Consider the following 21,251-nt stretch of genomic DNA (forward strand, 5'->3'; position numbering starts at 1 on the left):
CGAACAAATTTATTTTTTATGTGTTTTATGTACCTTTCTTTTGTCCAATGGTTTTTAACATATATTGTAAAGACATCGGTTTCTTGATGAAAAACCATGTGTTAACCAGATTGCTGTGTCATTGACATTATTACCCCAACATTTATTAAATTCTTATAATCATAAGAGATTTAGGCACTTAAATTAAAAAAAAAAAATTTCATTATCAAAAAATGTTATCTCTTAGTAGCATTACATTTTTGTAGCTAAAATTAAGACTAAATAAATGGGTAATGTGCCCCGACTTGCATATCATAACAGGATATGAAGGAACACGACTAAGAATGGTTAAAGTGACACTAACCATTTTTTTTTTTATTGATCAGAGTTTTGTAATAAATAATATTGTGTACAAGTTTATAACATTTTAATTTTTTTTCCATTTCGTAATGGGGCATATATCTAGAACAGTAAACATGGTTAAAGTGATGCCACCAAAGTTCAAATTTTATCTGTGTTTTGTGGTAATAAGCATTGTGTATAAGTTTCATACACTTGGTTGAGGCAAACCAAAGTTAGAGAATGGAAACCAACTTTGGGGACATACGGACAGACAAGGGTAAAACTATATGCCCTTTGCTATGGCGGGGGCATAAAAACATTACATTGACAAATGCAGTGTGAAAAGGAGGTCAAGGTCACATGAAACCGACTACATTGAAATGCACATCTTTCAATCGTTCCATACACTTTAATACAGATTCAGAGAAACAGACAAAATCACATACTGTAACCTGAATCACTGATCAATTAAATGAGGTGGAGTTGAAGTAGACTCGCTCAAGTCTTTTGAAGAAGGGTTACCAGTTTGACATAATGCAGAGACAAACATTCCTTGGTGAAGACCTAAGGCCTCCTTCTAGATGTCTTGGTTATTTTTGTTGGAAGTTGCTTTCTCAATCATGTTTACTACAGTTCTTTTTTTATTTATATTTAATATAAACATCATTTCGCAAATAAACAACAAATTTTACTAAAATCTTTTATTTCTATTTGAACAATAGTATGCATCATGAAAACAATGTACAGAATTAAAAGAATTAACAGATGTCACTAAAACTTGACAGGAGATGTTCTAATCAAGATAAGCATATGAACAAAGTGTATCATAATATATTGTTTTAAATCATGACTCGTTTCTCATCAAAATCATACAATACTGTACTCATAACATATATAATATACCTGTTTTTAAACCATTTTTAATTTTGAATTTTATATTATTAAACTGCTATAACAAAAACAGTTTTGTAAAGAATTTTTCATATCCTGTAAAACAAATTCATAAGAGTTGATGCTGAAAAAAAAATCAAAAGTAGAACCACTTAATATGATTAAACAGTAAAACTTGCTTTAAAAAGTTAAGATAATATTTTCATAATACATGTTCATGATACATAAAATTGTTCCAATTTAAATATGTCCAAAACTTAGATCATTGAAAATTTTTTTCAAATTCAAACTTTGTTTCTGAAAACTTATGGTTTCTTAATCTTATCTGTCAGCTTACAACCTTAAATAATTTGTCAACTGTTTATAATTCAAAAATTGAAACCCTGAAGTTAAACACCTTTTATATAAATTTAATTGAACTGCTGACAGTGAACCATTATTTTTTTTTAGTTATTAAATCTAAAAATGTTTTTTCTCAACAAGTTGTCCCCCCAAAAAGATTCTAAAAATGTTCAAAAGAACTTCTTTAAAATTTTGTTTATACTTCAAAAATTTTGTACAAGGGAATAGACAAAGTCTTGGAAGCCGATTCTTAAAGATATTTCACTTTATTCTGTCATTTTCTTGTCTTTAAACGTAAATTCAATCATAGCATCATATGGCAATCAATTCAATCATTGCTTCATATGGCAATCAATTCCACTGTACAAAGTATTTTAGTACAAACATGATCAGTATCTTAACAAGGAAATCTTAACCTCCTTTATTTCACTTCCTTGTCTAGATAAATCAAACCAAAATTATGTCAAAATCAGCAAAGTTTTGGATGCAGCAGATCAGAACAATCACTTCACCTGTTCGATTTTTATTATATAAAATACCAAGTGTAAGCTTGAAAAAAGATGTATAAATTAGTTCAGCTGTTTGTTCTCAAACTGGCTAAAAATTCTTATCTTTTGAAGTGTGAAGGAGATAGTATGATCAGTAATCCAATTTATTAAAATTACTGATCATACTATCTCCAATTAAACTGCTGATTTTGATATAAATAAAACATCAAACAGATCTCAAAAGAATACTTTTGTGACCTGTTTAATAAATGCATGGAATAGTCGTGATACCATTCCATGCCATAAAACCACGTCAATTACTCTATTGATACAGAGCAATGACCCAACATGTTTTGTTTTCAAAATTTAAAATAATTTACCATGTTAAATCTCATTTTATGAAAATCTAAAGAATGGACCCTCTTTCAACTTCAAGTCACCAGTACTATAACTATTGTGGAATAATTTTTCGCCCTTTATGTGGAATGTTATTTTGTTTTTTGTGTTGTTTAACTTTTTCCACAAACATGGTGGAAATATATGACCTTGAAAACAAAACATGGAACAAGAAGAAAACAAATTACTAACAGATATTCTAAGCAACAGTTTTGCAAGTTAAACATTCGTATTTCATATAACCAACAAATTGTCCTTAAGATATTCATGCTCTGTTTGAAAAAGCACATGAAAGTGTTTCACAAAATTGAAAACACTATTCAAAGTTTTAAGTAAAGTTGAAGTCAAGAAAATGAATGTTATTTAACATAATACAGTAGATCAACTTGCTTTCTTCTTGTAAATTTCTTAAAAACACATATTCAAGTCATATGAGAGAAAAGGATCAATAAAATAAACGTAACCATTTACATATTTCTGGAGCATTTAAAAAAGCAAACCATCGTGGACTTTCATCTGTTATGTTGGAATAGATCACTAGGTCCCTGACCATCAGTTTTCAGTTATATATTTCAGTTTATATAACATGAATTATGCGAGATATTTATATCGATCCTTCAGATTATTTGACTGAATATTATTTTCATTGGTCGCTTTTGTTGATTTGTCTCAAAGACCAATAATGAGATCAAAACTGTATATTATACTGCTAAGATTCTGTTTTTACCTTTCTAGTTTTAACAACATCTGTATTTTCAATTCTATAAAAATGCTTTCGAAAATTAGCTGAACTTATTTAGCATTCGTATAATGTCCAAGACTGACTTCTTTTGTTTGAATCTTTTAACAATTAATTCTATTTCTTATTAGTTTTCTGTTCAGTCTCATATAATTCATCAACTTTCTTCTGTTGTTTTTGAAAGTAGGTTACTAAAAAGGTAAAAACAGCTGTAACAGTGCATTTCATTAAATAAATAACAAATAATTTTACAAAATTCCATGCTACATCAGTCATTTTTTCTTGTTTCACTCATAAATGAAATGTTTTTTTCTGATGCAGTATTGAAATGAAACATATATACTTGTACAAACATAATATCTTTCACACTAAAAAAACATTCAAACTCATTCAACGCAATCATTTCAGTTGTCATGGTTACCATAAAACATTTCCACAACTTTTTAAAATCAAGTGACATTTCTAGTTTTTCTAACTTAATTTAAAATAACATTTTCTTTTTCTCCAAATTCAGTATGTTTAACTGATGTAAATGATTAAAGGCAAATATCAAATTAATTGGAAGATTCTCTTGAAATTTCTGTCTAAATAATAAATCAATGCAATTACGGACTCCCTCTTCTCTAACTGGAAAATGTTTGCATCATTTATGTGGTGTATCAAACCTTTACTTTATGAGAATCAAGCAATTAATTCAAAAATTGGCCTTTAAATAAAAACAAAACTATCTCAATAAATAATCACAAGCCTTAATAAAAAGGAAATAATTGTATCCTTACAATTTCTAGTTCAGTCAGTTATAGTAGACGTAAGTACAAGACCTTTTCATAATTTTTCTTTTAACTTCTTCAAAATTACGTTAATGAGTTCAGATGATTAATACAATCCTAAGATAAATCATACAAAAGACATTAAAATTTAGTTTAGGTGCAATTTCCAAAATATTTCTATCCCCCTATATACTTGCTGTAACACAACTGCACACATTGAAATACAATACATTTATACTACACATACTCATTTAATGCCACATCTTCACACAACAAAACAACTATTCACACAATGTTTTGGCAACAACCATTTGTAACTCAGAACTTACAAACTTGATTTGGAGGAGATTGTTAACAGCACCACTCACTATCTCTGCCTTTATATTTCTAAATTCAACCCTGTGAAGAATGTTATTTCTGTATATAAAATCTGGCTTACAACTTTGTGTATTTTCACTAAGAAATGCCCATTCTAAACTATCTTTAGTCCAAAACAATGTTAAGACAAAACTTCAAAATATGCTATTCAACATGTTCAACTTCATATAAATGTCATTCTTTGGTAAGGCATTATTTTCCCCTTTTAGTTTTCTTTTATGTTTATGTTCATATATATATATACAGGTTTGCAAATGCAGTAACATGTCTTTTGTTAAAAATCCTTCATGCAGATTGTTTCCATAAAAAATGTGATCATAATACATTTCAGTTATTATATTAATGATTTTTTACAATTTCATTTTCTACCATTTACACATCTGAAGCCATCTGTCTTTTTAACATACTTTTTCCAAAGCAGACATTTCCAAGATTTTTCAGATAAAATTTATAAACCCTAAATCATAATAAATAACAAATTTCGAAAAATCAAATATCTCTCAAAATTAACATTTTTATTTGTTTATTTACATGCCTTTAAATTGTACTGTACATACTAGAATTAATGTGTCATTTATCAGAACAAGTTGTCGAAGTTTGACTTCAAGTGCAAAGGTTATTAATTGCAACTCAGATAGATATCTCTTATTGAAACATAATTTTTTTTTTTAATTGTGAGCTTTCTATAATGTGATCAAAGCCCAGTCAAATATCTCCTTTATCAATGTTTATAGTAAACAATGTCACATTAATTCCTTAATTTACAGTATTTCTTTCTTTTAGACAAAAAAAAAACACGTTAAACTTTCTTTCCAAATTTGTTATTTATCATGATGATGTCCATGGTAGTCTTTGAAATTTGTTATTTCTAAGGACTTTCTACATTGTGGTGTTTTCAAACTTTTTTCCCATAAAAAATAACTAACTGAATTTAGATATAAATACCAATTTTCATGGAAAGTTATCAATTGATGTTCCACTAGAACTTCGTTAATGGTTTATCTTATTTATAAAAATATTTTCTTATTTGAAATACATACATGACATAACTTGATTATTTCCATGAAAATTGGTATGGATTTTTATAAACATATCTTACAAAACAGAATAGTTATTCAACTTCTGCCAAATGTTACACTTGGTTTTGCTTCATAGAATTTATTGTTGACATTGCAAAATGAAACATTTAAGTTGCCATACTTTCAAGTATACGAACACATTTAAAAAACATGAATAGGCCACAACCAACAATTCAGACAATGTTTAGGACACAGAATAAACAATTCATTTCCTTATCTTACTGTAGACATCAATGTAACTGAATTTCTGTCGATTTCTTTGATAAGTACATTATAGTGATTGTTACGGATATTCATACAATTGATAAATTCTTCATTCATTTTAACACAACTCTATGTTTGCATAGAAATTGGATCATATCCACAATTTTGTTCAAGTCTCAGTGAATATTTGACACAAAATGTATATCCTCAATGTGTAGCTGGTCATTTTTGATGTCCAATATATTTGTTTTTGGTTTGGCCTACAAATTGGAAGGTTCAGTTCAACCAATATATGAACAGCTAAACTGTTGCCCAATTTATAAACAGCAGCTGAGCACTGCTATGGTCAACAAAGCTGCCATGTTATAACCCAGTCTCTATCTGGTGTTTAAGCACGTGCAGTAGCACAACAGAAGCACTCTTTTTGTAAAGTCAGCACTTTGTATAAATTTTGTCTTTAGTAATAATTTGATTTTGGTATATTCTAAACTTCTCCTGATAATGTTTAATCAATGTATTTCCTCCAGAAAAAAAATACCACTATCCAGTCTGTATGAATGCACATTCATTACATAAGTGTTGTAATTTCTATTCCTTCTTACAAACAATGTGCAGAATATTATCCTCACATTAACTGGAGTGTTAGCACTATCATTGTTCTTCTCTTAATATTTACTCCTCTGGACATTTTAGAATAAACAACATAATATAAGCCTGATTTGGAAAATTAGCTGTAATTTTTCCCTTTCTGCTTATTCAAAATGTCTGTACTGGGGAAAATACACATATGAAAATAACCTGAGTTTTTATCTCTTTTCTTCAAACTTCTATGTATTCCCTCCTGAACACAAACTGTTCTATTATTGCTGAACTCACTTGGGTTATGAAAGCATTGTGCTTAATGCTGTTGTGCTAAATGGTTATTACAGAACAGAGTCTTTATCTCTAAAGGCACAATCTTCTCCAAGTGCCTTCATGTTCTGGTTCTCATACAAGTAGTTTTCTTTTTTGTACAAAAATATAGTATAAATTACAACGCAAAAATAACTTCTCCAAAAGATTTTTCTTATGATAAATTTCAGTTATCACAATAATTTAAATGAAACACTTTGTGTTATTTTTTGTTGTTACAATATTTTAGGGAAATAAATAAATCCTGCAGACCAATAATCTACAGATAATTTCAGATTTCTAATCAACAAAACGAAAAATCATAACTTGGCAGTATTTCTCAAAATTATATATGTTAGTTCACACAAACTGAGCTCTTTACCCAATGGCTTATTAATTAGAAAAATATATTCAAATTTCCTTTAAAAAAAAGCAGCATCTAATCTTAACCTTCCCATATCTCTAAAATTTATCACTTTAATATTTCTTTAAAAGCATTTTTCGAATATATGTGACAAGCAATTTGCATTACAATATATACATGAAATTTCTTTAAATGTAATAATTAGATCAAGTAGTTTAAAAGTTATCCTTCAATTATGTAGCTAATGCATCTATCCATACATTTCTCTCATTTACATTTATAATATCTTCAATGTTTTTCCCTCTTTAAAAATCCTTTACTTGTCAAATCAAACATTAAGCTACAATTTCTTTGATTTTTGTATTTTGTACCAATCAATGATCTCCCCCTCCCCACCCTTAACTTATTCATTAAAACCGCCATAATAAAGAAATAAAGAAAAAAATAATAAAGCCATTTATAAACTAACATAACAGCAGAGTAACATAAAAAGAAAATACTGACCAACAAAAATTTTTGCATGAAAAAACATGGTTGATTTTTGTTTGTAATCATGATAAAATTTCTGTTAATGAACAATGTTGAATGATTACAATGACTAGTTTTTATGATTCCTTCCCATCTTCATCATCTCCCATGTGATACTCTGCTACGTATAATGCCTTGTCTATCACTTTAGGTATTGGTTTGATTTCTGTTCCCAGCTCATTCTCAATCTTGTGAAGTGAGAATCTGAAATTAACAAGTTTGTTTTAAAAATTTGTTCTTTATAAATAGTTGGAAATCGTTCCATTTTTTTTTTACTGGTATAAATTCATCCCTTTCTATCTTACTAAGTTCACATAGATTGGTTTAAAATTATGTTATAAGATATGAATTTGATTTCTCATATTCTATCAGAATAAGTTTCTGAATAAAAATTCAATTGAATAATGTATGAAATTTTAAATTGAACTCTTCAGAAGGGATGTTCTGTAATGAGGCAAATACCCATACTGAATTGATCACAATTAGCAATTGAGGTTTACAGGACTTTCTCAAGTGTGGAGTCCCAACCCATTTTCATCAATCATAAGACCTTAAATACTTTTTATTTTTCTCACTATTATATGATGTCTATTTTTTTTTTACTTATTCTACACTGCATATTGGTTCTTTACTGATAAATATATTATTTATCAAACACAGAGTTAAATAGTTCTAGGCAAATTGAGAAGTATGGGCATATGTCATGTGCAAATATACCTGCTAACTTAAAATTTAATCCTGGTTAAAAACCAAAGGCCTTTAAAATGAATCAACAATCATTTCTGAGCTGTGACAACACTTATTTCAGAATATTCTTGAAAGTCTGTGGGTTTTTCAATGTCCATGATTGTTGGGTGCTGATATCTAACAACACATACCCTGTGCTAACAACATTTTAAAGTCCAAATGAAAAATTCTTCCTTATACTAGACCTACACTCATACCCACAAATATAAATGTGCTAGCTGACATTTGTGGTTCAAAGGGAGACATGTTACCCTATTGATATAATATGTCTACTTGCCTACAAGTTTACAATTTTTTTGTCAGACATTAAGATATTAACTTAATCAATTGGAATATATGTTTCTACCACCGATAAACTTTGTTTTGAAAGATGATTATATACATGTAGATATATCACTTTACCTGTCATCATATGTGATGAGATTGATGGCTACACCAAGATGGCCGTATCTACCAGATCTACCAATTCTGTGAAGGTATGTCTCGGCATGTTTAGGGAAGTCGAAATTGATAACAACATTCACTGCCTGTATATCAATACCTCTGGTAAATAAATCTATAACAAAATTGTAAATTAAGTCATCATCCTCATTAATGTTACACCTTATTGCCTGAATATTGGTGGTCACTACCAAGGAGATTTTTACATTTTTCAAACTTTTAGGGTACACATCTTATCTATAACTTTAATTTGTAACTGTAAAGACTAGAAACAATATGAGGAAACTCAATCAACATTGTTTTAGTTGGTGTTATGTATCAGTTTGTGAATAAATCAAAGATGAACTGTAAAATTTCAAGCAACAATGGAAACTGCATTGTTATAGTTCCACAATGTTTAAAGGATTATGAAGTTTTTCTTGAATTCAGTCTCGTGAAACTTTTCCTTTTACTGCTTTTAGTTAGCATAGCTGCTGGTTACTCATCTAAATATCAATGTTGGTCTTGTTGATGTACCCCACTACTTTAAAGAACAATCTTATAATATTCTCATTGTATGATGCAATTTCACTATTTATGATTAGAACATACAGCATTAAAAAGCTACTCTATATATTTGCCAATTGGAGAATAGTCTCATGTATATGAATATTTGAATTTTTATTGGTATACATTTAACTTTCATTCCTGGCACAAAACAAATGTTGAAAAAAAGTGTAGAATATTAGAACACATATTTGTTCCTGTTGATGAGAGAATGCTGACCTACTGGCAGAAAAGATTTAATTCTATTTTAACATAATTCTATAATATAATTGAAGCAATTACAATTAAAAATTTCCCCCAATAATTTTATTTTTTTCAATAAATACCTGAACACACTAAGTTTCTACACAGTCCCTGTCTAAAGTCATGGAACACTCTGTTTCTATGCTGTTGATTCATCTTGGCATGTATATAAAAACAGGAATAACCAAGTTCTGTGATTTTCTTTGCCAACAGTTCAACACGATTCGTGGAATTGCAAAATATAATGGACTGGTTTATCTGGAGCTGTAATTGAAATAAATTAACATGTACATAGATGCCAACCCCCTTTTGACACAATCAGTAACAATTTATCAAATTTTCAGTAGTTTTGAAAACTTTTGTTATCATTCAAAAACGTGCATTTACCAAAATAATTACTGACGAATGGTTGCAAAGTGATGTGTTCCATTAAACATGTTATCTGTAGTATGTATTCCTTTCATTAGTTTTTCAGGCGGCCTCGACTCATACATTTAGTTTTGTCAAGGAGAAGTAGAGAAAGGGGGCAAAGCTACTTCATAAAATGCAAGTTTGCCTCCTCGGAAGTCAGTTAGTACCAAACGATAGGTCGATAACTCCTGAGAAACCGGAAGCATTAGATTGGCGTTCTCTAAATACTGGACCAGGCCAGAAAAGCAATGATAAAAATCTGCGTCTTACAAAATTGAACAACAGCGACCAGAAATCTGCAACTATTCGACTTTGACGGTTATAGTGTAGTTTTGATAGCAAAATCGGAAAAATTACAGAAAAATCATAATGGTTGGCATCTATGCTTGTATAGGTATTTAATTATATCACATTAATTTCGCAAAAAAAGTTTAATTCTTCCAAGTTTTTAAATATTTACTGGAAGCTTAAAAATAGTTGGTCTACTTAATCTGTATGCAACTTTAAGTTTTCACATTTCTTTTGTTTTTAATCCCTGCATGAATTCTGTTTATTTCTATCACTGTACTGTGCAAGTTCCAACTTCCTTGTGTGTTTTGAAGCAGCAATAAGTCTAGATTGAAGGCAAGAACTCAACTGTAGTAGATATTAGTAAATATTATACAATGCGGTGTGTTTTGTATCATACACACAAATGTAATGCTCCTAGTCTGGAGACAGTAATTGCTTAAAATCACTGTTCTGTCCTTAAATTGTCCCAAATAAAATTAGTGTTATTCCAATTTTAAATTTTTTTTATTCAATAATGTTAATCAAAATTATCAATATTTTGTCACTTACCTTAGAGAACAATGTATTGAGACAGTGGACCTTCTGTTTTTCTTGCACAAATGCATAATACTGTGTTACTCCTTTCAACGTCAATTCATCCATCAAATTTATTTCATATGGGTTCTGTAAATGTTTTCTCTGAAAAAATCAATAACAAATTTATAAACTCATAAGATAAACAAATATCTGTTGCATCATCAATTCCATTTAAAAACAACACTTTTGATTGGTTGACTTGCATGTATAACTGCTTTCTATCAGGAAAGTATGAAGTAGGTCCATTTCTATGTGTCTCTTGTCATTTTCTGGTGTAACAATTTGGGATTTTATTACGTTTAAAAAACACATTCTTTCAGTAGATATATCAACATAAACATGATAGAAAGTCAATTATATATTTAAAGGACTCATTTCTCCTTGCTTCTGAATTCTTACCATAAACTGCTCCACTGTGAGGGGGAATGTAGCAGAATATAGCAGGATCTGTCTGTCTTTTGGTAAATGATCTATTATATTATCTAGCATTCCCTTAAAGTCCTGTGACAACAATTTGTCTGCCTACAAAATATAAATACCGCAATTATATAATTTTAACAAAGTGCAACAGATTGTTTGCATACAAAATATGAAAATAGTAATCCTATTTATATTTTATCATATTTTCCAAACTTGTATTGTCTATTTTCACACATCAATTGTGAGATAACCAGTCTACTTGTTTATTCTGACATCAATCATTTTTGTATCTTTCAAGTCACATTCTGTGTGTGCAGGGAGACTGCAAGCCAGAGGTTTTTGTTTGATACTTCCTACCATAATTGCTTGTTGGTTTATGAAATATGGTTCTACAAAGCTGTTATTGGTTCTTTTTTTGTTTAAAATGAATCTTTTAATAGAGATATCTAAAAAAACTTTTTTGCTCATTGTAAAAATGGTGGGAGGGTCACCATTTAATTATGTGTTGTGGATTTTGCAGCCAAATCATTTTTGCATTGTTTTAGTGTAAGGGCTGTTCCAGAAAATACTATGTCCCCCCCCCGGGGACAGCAAACGATCTTTTTTTCCATGGGTGGTCGTGTGAGGGAAGAAAATATTTACGTTGGTGGTACCCTTGAGGATAATTTTATATTTATAGGTAGTGGGTATTTAGGAGAAAATTGATAATATATGGGTGGTGGGTTATTCCGTTGTGTGTGCATATTTCCGGTGCACATTTGACACGAAGCATTACTAGATAGTTGTAACGAAAAACGGCAGTTTTCCTATTATTTACTGTTTCCTTAACTGGTACCATGCAACCCTATCTAAAAAAGTAAAGACAGTTGGAGTTATTTCCCTTTGCGGTAAATATATATTACGGAATATAGTTGTCTTTTAAACGAAGCGAATCAAACGGTTTTCCCGGTTTTACTAGTCAGTTTATTTATTAGATACGCGCAGATTGATACATTATTATTTTAAATGTAATATATTGTTACATCTTGTCTATTTATGACAATAAACACTTAAACATATAAACTTTTTTACGGTTATTTCGTTTCGTTGAAATCTGAAATATTAGCACATGGTATAAACCATACATGTCAAGTGACATATGATATTTGCGTGTAATACACGCTTTTTCAACGGTTTACACGCGAGGATTTTGTCACATGGCATGTACACGCTTTTCACCACTTTACACGCAATTACACGCTTTTTTGTTCTTTTCATTTTTTGGTCGTTAGTGATATCGCTATTCTCGGGTTTTATCCTTATTCGGCGATAAATACCGAAAAATTCGAAGCAATTGTTTGGCTGCCGTATTGTTTATTTTTCTATATGGACAAACAGTAAAAGGTAAGTAGTTTGTGATTAGTTTTAACGATTTTGTGACTTTCTTTCAAATTCACTTTATAGGGGAAATGTGCACAGAAAGAGGTCACTTTTCAGGACCTGTACCGTCGCCTAAAGTGCCAATTGTTAAGCCAAAACGACGTGTACGGCAAGATTCAAGATTTATAAATTATATTTTGGAGTTCGAGTTTAAATGATTGAGTGACAAGTAACGCATAATTTGTGCATTCTATGTTGCAATGATAAAAAAACAATACATGTGAGAGGAGAAATACAATGTAGCTATTTGAATAAACATTTAACATGTTTATCTAATAGAAATCAAATTTATAAAACATTTTTCTTTTTCAATTTCAGTTTTAAATCTAGCCAACACGGCAACAGATTTCTACAGGCCATGGGGATAAAAATACCACAGAACTGTTGCATCAGCTCTGATAGTACCAGCTTTCTTCTGATGAACTACCCAGTTTTAACCAGGCAATAGCAATGGGAGCAATGGCAGAGATAATCTATAGATGACATTTTACATTGCCAAAAAAAAAAAAACATTATGACATTCTTTCAAATCTTGATGAAGCTAATTCAGTCAATATCAATTCCTACTGTGAGAGAGCCTTTTCAATTATAAAGAAATTAACACTGAATTCTGATCCGAACTTGACTATATTACATTTGTATTGTGTGCTGTTATCAAATAAATGTAACTAAAATTGAAACTGGCAGTTGTTTTGAATATGTGCCTAGTGGTGGTGCTTTAAAAGCAACATAACAGACCACTGTTTAATACAATAAAAGTTCAAAGTAGAATATATATTGTTTTTTTGTATTCACAAATTTGTATGAAATTATGAACATTACCACATTCATATTAACAAGTCCGCATCTACGTCACGCGTTTTCACACGCTTTTTGACATATCATGTTATGTCATGACATGATTTCCCATTGTCAGAGGTTGACATGTATGTATAAACAGCAACATGGACAACCTCCCAGGAACGTCAGATGATGGAGTTCCCCATATTCCTAGCAGGTAATATACACAAACACGATACACAAAGTACCTAAGCAAACAAGTAAAAAAACAGAACAAACATTGCGTTTTCCCCTATTTTTTTTTTAACTTGGAACGATCGATCAACTAACGATGGCTATGCCACAAAAAAGTAAAACCAGAAAAGATAAGTGGTCTAGTATTTGTAGAGGTTAGCCTTATACTAGACAAATATTTTTCAAAGACTAACCTCATGTTTGATCCAGGAAAAGTGCATAGTTCGATGTTTTGATCTGGACGTTTAACTAAGGGAGGGGGAGAGGTAAAAAAAAAACTGAATTCCAAAAAGAAACCTGCAATCCCTGTTTCCAAAATATGAAATGTTAAATCCCGTCTCCCCCAATTACAGAAAATGTAGAACTTGAATTGCATGATAATTTTGGGGGTACAAAGCTAACAATACTTTGTGGTTTAATCTGTTAGGTTCATTAAATCTTTGACTTTGTTGAAACGGATTCAAAGAACAAATGGATGAAAGGCTAGCAAAACATACGCTGCCAAGGCCTACAGGACTGTTGTGACAAATGGTTTAGCCCTACCCTGAATTGTGATTTGTAAAACTGATCTCAAAGGTGATTTGCCAATTGTCAATTACTGCATGCATGTTGAATTTGTTTTGGTAACTTGTCGCTAGCTAGGGCTGTAACAATACGCCTACCTAACAGTTTGGTTTGATTTTCTATACAAGGGTTGCGGTTCGGTTCATTTTGGTTGGATACATTTCTGGAATTTTAAGTTGAAATATGAATATGAATGCGTGTAGACAAGGGACACGTAACACATCCAAGTGCTGAAACTGACAACCCGACCACTAGGACTGCACATTTTCTCATGCTGATAGCCAAAACATTGTGAAAAACCTTTAATAATCTATGGAAAATAGCATCATTCCGATATTTTTCTAAACTGACAGAAAAAAAAATCTATGGGTGGTGGGTTTCAATGATTTTTTTTAAGATTCCATAGGTTGTTGGTCTTGACATAATCTAAATTCTATTGGTGGTGGTTTAAAAATTTAATTGATTTCTATGGGTGGTGGGGGTAAAAAAAAAGTGCCGTCCCTGGGGGGGGACATAGTATTTTCTGGAACAGCCCTAAAGGGACAATGCATATTATTCCATTATAATACTACATAAACATTACTATAATTGCACTGTAACCTTTAACAACCTACCTCATCTAACACCATTATACCACACTTTCCTATCTTGACAAGGTTTTTGTTCAGCAGATCTAAAATTCTACCAGGTGTTGCAATAATGGCATGAACTGAAATAAATTAGACAATATTTAATCCGGCTATTAACAGAAACATCTAATATTAACTGTAGTATATGTTGTAGTTTACTATAATGACAATGTTTTTGAATTTAAACTTAAAATTCAAATATAAATATTGATTCTAAATGTAAAATTATCTGGTAGCTATTTCAACTCAAAAGACAATATTTTAATACTGGAAAATTAAACCTAACCATAATCACTTTAGAAATATGCCTGAAGTTTTAACAACTGAGATTATTGTTCTCCAAAATAAGTATAGTCTGTCTGCTCTGTCATGAAGTCAACAATACTGGACTTAAAATTGATTGAAGTGTGTTATTTACTTAACTTATTTTTTAATTACAATTTTTATTTCAAACATAAGTTGATATTCAATTAAAACAATTCTATAATTTGAGAAATTATCTCCCTTCATAACATTACCCACCTATGCTGACTAAACTTGTATCAACCATCATCATTCAGTGTATATAATATTTACCTGGTTCATATAATCTCATGATATCGTCTTTTAAATTGGTTCCTCCAGTAGTCACCATACATTTGATACCTAAATGTTTACTAATTTCTATACAAATCTGACTAGTCTGTAAGGCAAGTTCTCTAGTAGGTACAATTATCATAGCTGTAAAAAATGAACAAAAATTTCGTCAATTTAAAAAATAATAATTTATGAACCGTTTTAATGGTGTCATTCTTTTGTTTGCTTAATTTGTAGATTAAGCTTGTAAGTTTGGACTGTTTTAATGGTGTCATTCTTTTGTTTGCTTAATTTGTAGACTAAGCTTGTAAGTTACATGTACAAATACCAGAGGCTACAAATATTAATTTAGCCTGATATTTCTATGACCATAAAACAGTGAATTAAGACTTGACATATTGTATAGACAAAATGTCTGATGTTGATCTCTGTGTATTGGTACTTGGTAGGTTGTGATTGCAGTCTTATGGAATAAAGTCAACATGTCAACCTATACATCAACATTTTTTGCAAATGACATTTAACCTGTTATAGATTACAGCTTTACAAAATAGTAGATTAGTTTATCTTTACCTTGAACTTCATCCCTTGAAGGGTCACATTTCTCTAATATTGGTATAGTATAAGCACCAGTTTTTCCAGTACCATTTTTGGCTCTAGCTAAGATGTCTCGCCCTGTAAGTGCTATAGGAATACTAGCTTCCTGTATAGGTGATGGTGATTCCCATCCTTTTTCAAAAATCCCCATCAAAAGCTCTCTCTTCAGACAAAAATCTTCAAATTCATTCCCTTTTGTATTGGTAACATCCTAAAAAGCAGAGAAATTGCACATCATTGCTTTTGAAACTGAAAGGCTTAAATATACACTAAATAGGCTACAAATGTGCATGTTACTTCATTGAATGGAATAAAAAATATTCAGAATAAATGTCCAAATGACAAAATGCATAGATTCAATATATCAGTTTAGAAAATCAAAATCATCAAAGATTCTTAGACATGTACAATGTACATCTCTCTCATCGTCTTGTTTATCAAATAGGTAAAGTATACAACTACTTCATGTTCATAAAATATTATGTACATCATATATAATATTATGTAGTGAACTCTAAGGAAAATCCTTCAACATAACTTGTAAGTGTCTAAAGAACTCTATAAATCAGGTTGCTGTACAGGTTGGTAACCTTTGTAATTTACCTAATGTAAATATTTTTTCCTAATTACTATACTTACAGTCGTCTTGATTCTGTTATCCTTTGGAGGAAGCTTTAATTTGGACTTCCAACCCTGGTCACTGAAAGACAATAGCAGATAACTCACTTAACATTAAAGAAAATCTGAATACAATTCTTTTCTCATTTTGAAGAAATTTAGTTCATCTGACATGTCTGGTCATAATTTTTTCCAAACAAAAAATGTAAAATTAATGAAAAAGGAAATCCTTTAATAAGTCGTATAGGCTTTGACAGGACTTTCCCTTGAAATTGAAGTAGTAGGCTAAATTACAATTATAGGTGGCAGGTGGCTGTAACATGCATTCGGCGAAGTCGAAACGCCCAAGCTTAACAGCTTGGGGCAAAATGGCAGGGGGTCTGGGGGGCCGCTGAAGGCCCCCAGAAGCTCTGGCACAAATAAAACAAAATAATTGAAAAAGAACAAAACAATTGAAAAAGATATTTTTTCTTTTTGAATTTATATTTTTATCAGTGAAGTAGCTTGCACTTGAAGCGACTGTAAACTGTGGAAATCTGCCGTCTACCGCCTTCTTTGGAAAGCCTTGCTTTGAAATAGCTTTAAGTAACTTCAACTACTCTCAGATGTGTACTTAACATGTTGTTTTTTGTTGTGGGAACGTATTTATACTCTGCCAAGTTGGGTATGTCTTTTTGCTTTGTATCAATCTAATGAGTTAACCCTTTAGAACTATTTTCATAGTTAGTTCTAATGTTGTACTGTAATGCCACTGTCCCAGGTTAGGGTGATCAGGTTTGGCATAAAAAAAAACTTGTGTAACCTTTAACATTCAGTACTAAGTGATTCAATGACTTGTTGAAGAATATCCTTTAGTTTTTCATTCATTGTTTTGTACATAAATCAGGTCATCAGTTTTCTTGTTTGAATTGTTTTATATGCGTCATTTCAGGGTCTTTTAAAGCTATGTGGAATGGGTTTTTGCTCATTGCTGAAAGCTGTACGGTTACTTAAAATCATTTATATCATTTGGTCTCTAGTTGAATGTCTCATTGACAATCATACAAGTCTTATTTTCATATCTTTTACAAATGTGTAGCTGTCAAAATCTTTGAGCAAGATATTTACCATGTTTTCTAAGATTTAGTTTTAGCTAAAAATAGTTCTTGTATGTAATCAATATATGTGATCTCAAAATATATGCAATTCATTGTGGTTGCTTATTAAAGAATGCTTTGTGATTACTTTCATTAGAATTGCTGTCTTATTGCTGTTTACAACTAATTTCTCACTCATGCATGATCATTGATTATCTTAAATTGTTTGATTTTCACTTTTCTCTGTTGGTTGTTCATAAATTGACCATACCCTGTGCCAGGATTCCCTTTCCCATCCATGGGTGGAGGTCCAGCGTGGTTCATATTTTGTTCCATTCTGGCTGAAGCCATCATTTATGTATCCAAAACTCCTTTTTATTTATTTACGCAGCGAAATATTCACTTATGTGAAACTCATCAGCGATATCTGAATCTGAAAATACACAAAATAAAACCTATGTAAATTGCATTTAAAAGATTGAAAGATTTTTTTCCCAGTAGTAACCCCACTTTGATATATGAAACATTGGTGACCCGAATTGCGGGATAATGTAAATCCAACATTCTGGAAATTTGGGTCCATCAGATTTGACCGAGTTTAATATTCTATTTTATTTTCACTGGAAGTGGAGTTTCTTTAGATTCTGGAAAATTAATTGAAAAACAAAATAAATATTTGCCCACCTCAAAATAACAAATGCAGTGTTCCAGCTAGGTTTTCAAAAGGGCAGGGTGCCAATCCTGAAAAAGGGCATTTAATGCGCGATATGATAATATGAAAGGGCATATTTTAATAAAAGATGTTAATCAAACATTTGTGTTTATTCGTTGAATCACAGGTTATACAAGAACAACATCTTTAGCCCATATAGAACTCTATCTTTCTACTTTTAAGGCTGAAAAACTTGTCAAGCAGCTTGTCACACAAGTTTTTTTATCATTGCTTGGCACAGTTGAACTTTATATGCAGTATGTTTTGAAAGGAGATCTGTTTCATACTGTTTCTATGGTCTACCACATTTTACCAGTTTCACCTTTCTACCCCTGCTGTGCTTGATGGCAATACAGCACAAAACAGCTGTGCTCAGTAAATTCACAATTTTAGGATATAAAGCAACAGTGAAAAATAGTATCAAAAATAAAGAATACAGAAAAAGATGACCAAGGCACCCTACCAACACTGCTACTAAGACCCTCTTTAACTTTTCCCATAACTCAAAATAAATACCTAAACATATATATTCTTAAGCAAGAAGTATGGAGACACATTTTAGAATATGTAAATGGGTTACTCAATGCTAGGAAAAAAATCAGATTGAGTTATCTTTCTTTATTCGGGTGTGCTCCTTCTTTGGAGGATTATAAACAGTACGTAAATATGATGTAAATATGATCACAATATGGCGGCCGATTTTATTATTTTCGTATCAAAAATGAAGGCAGTCAATGACAAATACGTCTGAATTTTCTGTTTATTTTACAGAAAACAAGTAAAACAATGTCTTCAACGAGTTTATAATGGTTTTCCAACTTTCTGTCATTACGTTTCTTCCATGAAACTACGGTAAACATCGCAAATTATGCCCAAGTTGTTGTATGCACATTTCTTCAAAGATAATTGCCGACTGACCGATTCTATTTGAACGAATTAATGTTGATGATCATTAATGACCCATCCGATAAACGGATTACCTATAACAACAGATTATGACACCAGTTGTAACCATTGATTAGCTTGGGGTGGTAAACAAAGTCATAATCTTTTCCCCAGGTAAAATTTAGTAATTAGCGTATCATATCAATACGCAAATTAATATGCAATCAATCTTCAAAAAAGGCAGGGCGCCCTGGAAACTGTAAAAAGGGCACAGGGCGCCACTCGGAAAAGGGCGGCAGTCTGCACCAAAAACTTTTTCAACTACTAGTCCGAAGACCAATATTCTGACATTTTTCTTATTGGGCCAAACAAAGTTTTGCAAAAACTTACTAGTCCGAATGAAATTTTACTAGTCTGGGGCATCGGACTAGTGGCTAACCGTGCAGACTGGGGCGGGCGCAGCGCCCTCTGAAAACGGCCTAGCTGGAACACTGAAATGGAAGTATATCTCATTTTATCATTTCTTTTAAATATTTCAGGAAAACTTTGTGTCAATAAGCACAAAGAGGTAGGACTTTGTAACTACGTGAAAATTTCTAGTCTGCAATGAAAATGTCAAAATTAGGTCTCAAAGTTCCAAAAATATTTGCACTCTAAGTCCAGACGTAAAAATGGCTTCAGCGTTACTTTGTAGGAAGGTGTCCCAGAAAAAAATAAAATAGCCTTGCCAGACATAATTATTTGGACTAAATTTAAAACAAATACATTGCCAATGATATCATTCTGATATAAATTTGGCCTGAATAAAACAATTTTTTTGCTGATGATGTAATTTATTAAATGGAAATTGGCAAAATATGGTAAATCACGGTATTTCAGTTATAAATAAACTCTTGAACCTATCAATTTTATTCTTTTCTATCCCTTTAGGCATGTTAGGAGGATAAAACAATTACAAGAATGATTTTATTTTGGTTACTGTGCGTTTATGACGAAATAAGCTAATGTGTGACCTTCTTCCATCATCATCAACAATTTGACGAGTTCAAAACTACATAGATGTTGAGAAAGGGGGGGGGGGGGGGTGGGGGGGGGTCAAAATTTCTTTGAAAGACTATAGTTAGAGTTAAATTAAAAAAAGATAATCCAAATTCAACATCCTCATTTATGGTTGTCATTGTTTATAACTGGCAGACGGTGAGTGTCTTACTGGAACCTGATGCGGGTTACAGAAAGGTATTTCTTTTTGGCGTCTTATTGAAATCGGTTATTTATACCGGTCTCGGGAGTTCGTATATTTTCTAATGAATTCCAGCACAATTTTCATATCTTGAATTAACAGTCGTACTTAATACATAATGAAAACTCTATATACTTTTGTAAAATCCGCGTAGGTTGTTGGCTTTGCAATAAATATTTGGTAATAATTATAAAAAAAAAATCAGCTGTTTCGTTATAGAGTGGATGAATTATTACTTAAATTACAACGGAACATATCTTTCAATGTAAAATAAATACTTTCTCAGGTAATTAAATGTTTCAACTCAATGATTGTAAAATTTGAGAGTTCTTTGTTTATCTATAAGTCCGATGGCTGGGGATTTATATCTTGACCACCAAACTTACCAATAACATTCAAAATGGCCGATTGAGCGATAGGTGGCGTTGTTGTTTTGTTTCCATTTGAACAAATGGGACTTATATCGCTGTTTTGCTTTAGTTTCAGATTTAAATTTGTTTAAATAAAACTAATTTAAGATACTCAATTCAAACTAAATTAGAAAATAGGTTTTATCTTAGTGCTAAGGAAATTTTTGAAACTATATTTGAACTTTGACCCAAGAAATCTGCAAAACAAATAAACTTCCGGTTGTCATCTTCTGCTAAAGGGTGGATTAATGGTACATGTAGTCAACAACAGGGAACACATTTTTAGACAAATAAGTTTTAACATCTAATTAAAACAGTACTTAAAAAGCAGCATGGGGAATCAAAAAGTCTGTACGAAATAGTTGAATTAAATTGTATTAAAATTTTAAATAATTTGGCTCCTGTATGTTTACAAAATTTACTCCAAATTAAACTAAACTATTCT

The 21,251-nt window shown here is 31.1% G+C and overlaps 1 protein-coding gene and 1 long non-coding RNA gene across 3 annotated transcripts; one reads left to right on the top strand and one right to left on the bottom strand.

The window, feature by feature from the left end:
- Positions 1–1,007: 1,007 nt before the first annotated feature.
- On the bottom strand, positions 1,008–21,024 carry LOC139524391 (ATP-dependent RNA helicase me31b-like). 2 transcript variants are annotated; one of them, XM_071319162.1, is made up of 11 exons: positions 20,783–21,024; positions 17,831–17,992; positions 16,505–16,565; positions 15,842–16,076; positions 15,269–15,412; positions 14,678–14,772; positions 11,046–11,168; positions 10,620–10,748; positions 9,452–9,632; positions 8,541–8,694; positions 1,008–7,595 (listed from the first exon to the last, which is right to left on the bottom strand). In XM_071319162.1, the coding sequence occupies exons 2-11, from the start codon at positions 17,911–17,913 to the stop codon at positions 7,469–7,471; spliced, it is 1,332 nt and encodes a 443-aa protein (XP_071175263.1). In that variant the 5' UTR covers positions 17,914–17,992; positions 20,783–21,024; the 3' UTR covers positions 1,008–7,468. The 2 variants fall into 2 exon arrangements, with proteins under 2 accessions (XP_071175263.1, XP_071175264.1); XM_071319163.1 differs by having other exon boundaries at positions 20,675–20,786.
- On the top strand, positions 12,344–13,030 carry LOC139524392 (uncharacterized). Its single transcript, XR_011664787.1, has 2 exons — positions 12,344–12,449; positions 12,804–13,030. It is a non-coding gene; the product is annotated as an uncharacterized lncRNA (long non-coding RNA).
- Positions 21,025–21,251: the final 227 nt, after the last annotated feature.

This window comes from Mytilus edulis, chromosome 5 (genome assembly GCF_963676685.1).
Source record: "Mytilus edulis chromosome 5, xbMytEdul2.2, whole genome shotgun sequence".
Lineage (NCBI taxonomy): Eukaryota > Metazoa > Mollusca > Bivalvia > Mytilida > Mytilidae > Mytilus > Mytilus edulis.

Bases quoted from the DNA above. Each gene is read 5' to 3' on its own strand.
- LOC139524391 (XM_071319162.1), bottom strand. From the start codon at position 17,913: ATGATGGCTTCAGCCAGAATGGAACAAAATATGAACCACGCTGGACCT. The intron at 10,749-11,045 runs GTAAGAATTCAG...TGATTTTTTCAG, and splicing joins TCACAGTGGAGCAGTTTATG to AGAAAACATTTACAGAACCC. The intron at 8,695-9,451 runs GTATTTATTGAA...ATTTTGTTATAG, and splicing joins TAGAAACTTAGTGTGTTCAG to ATTTATTTACCAGAGGTATT.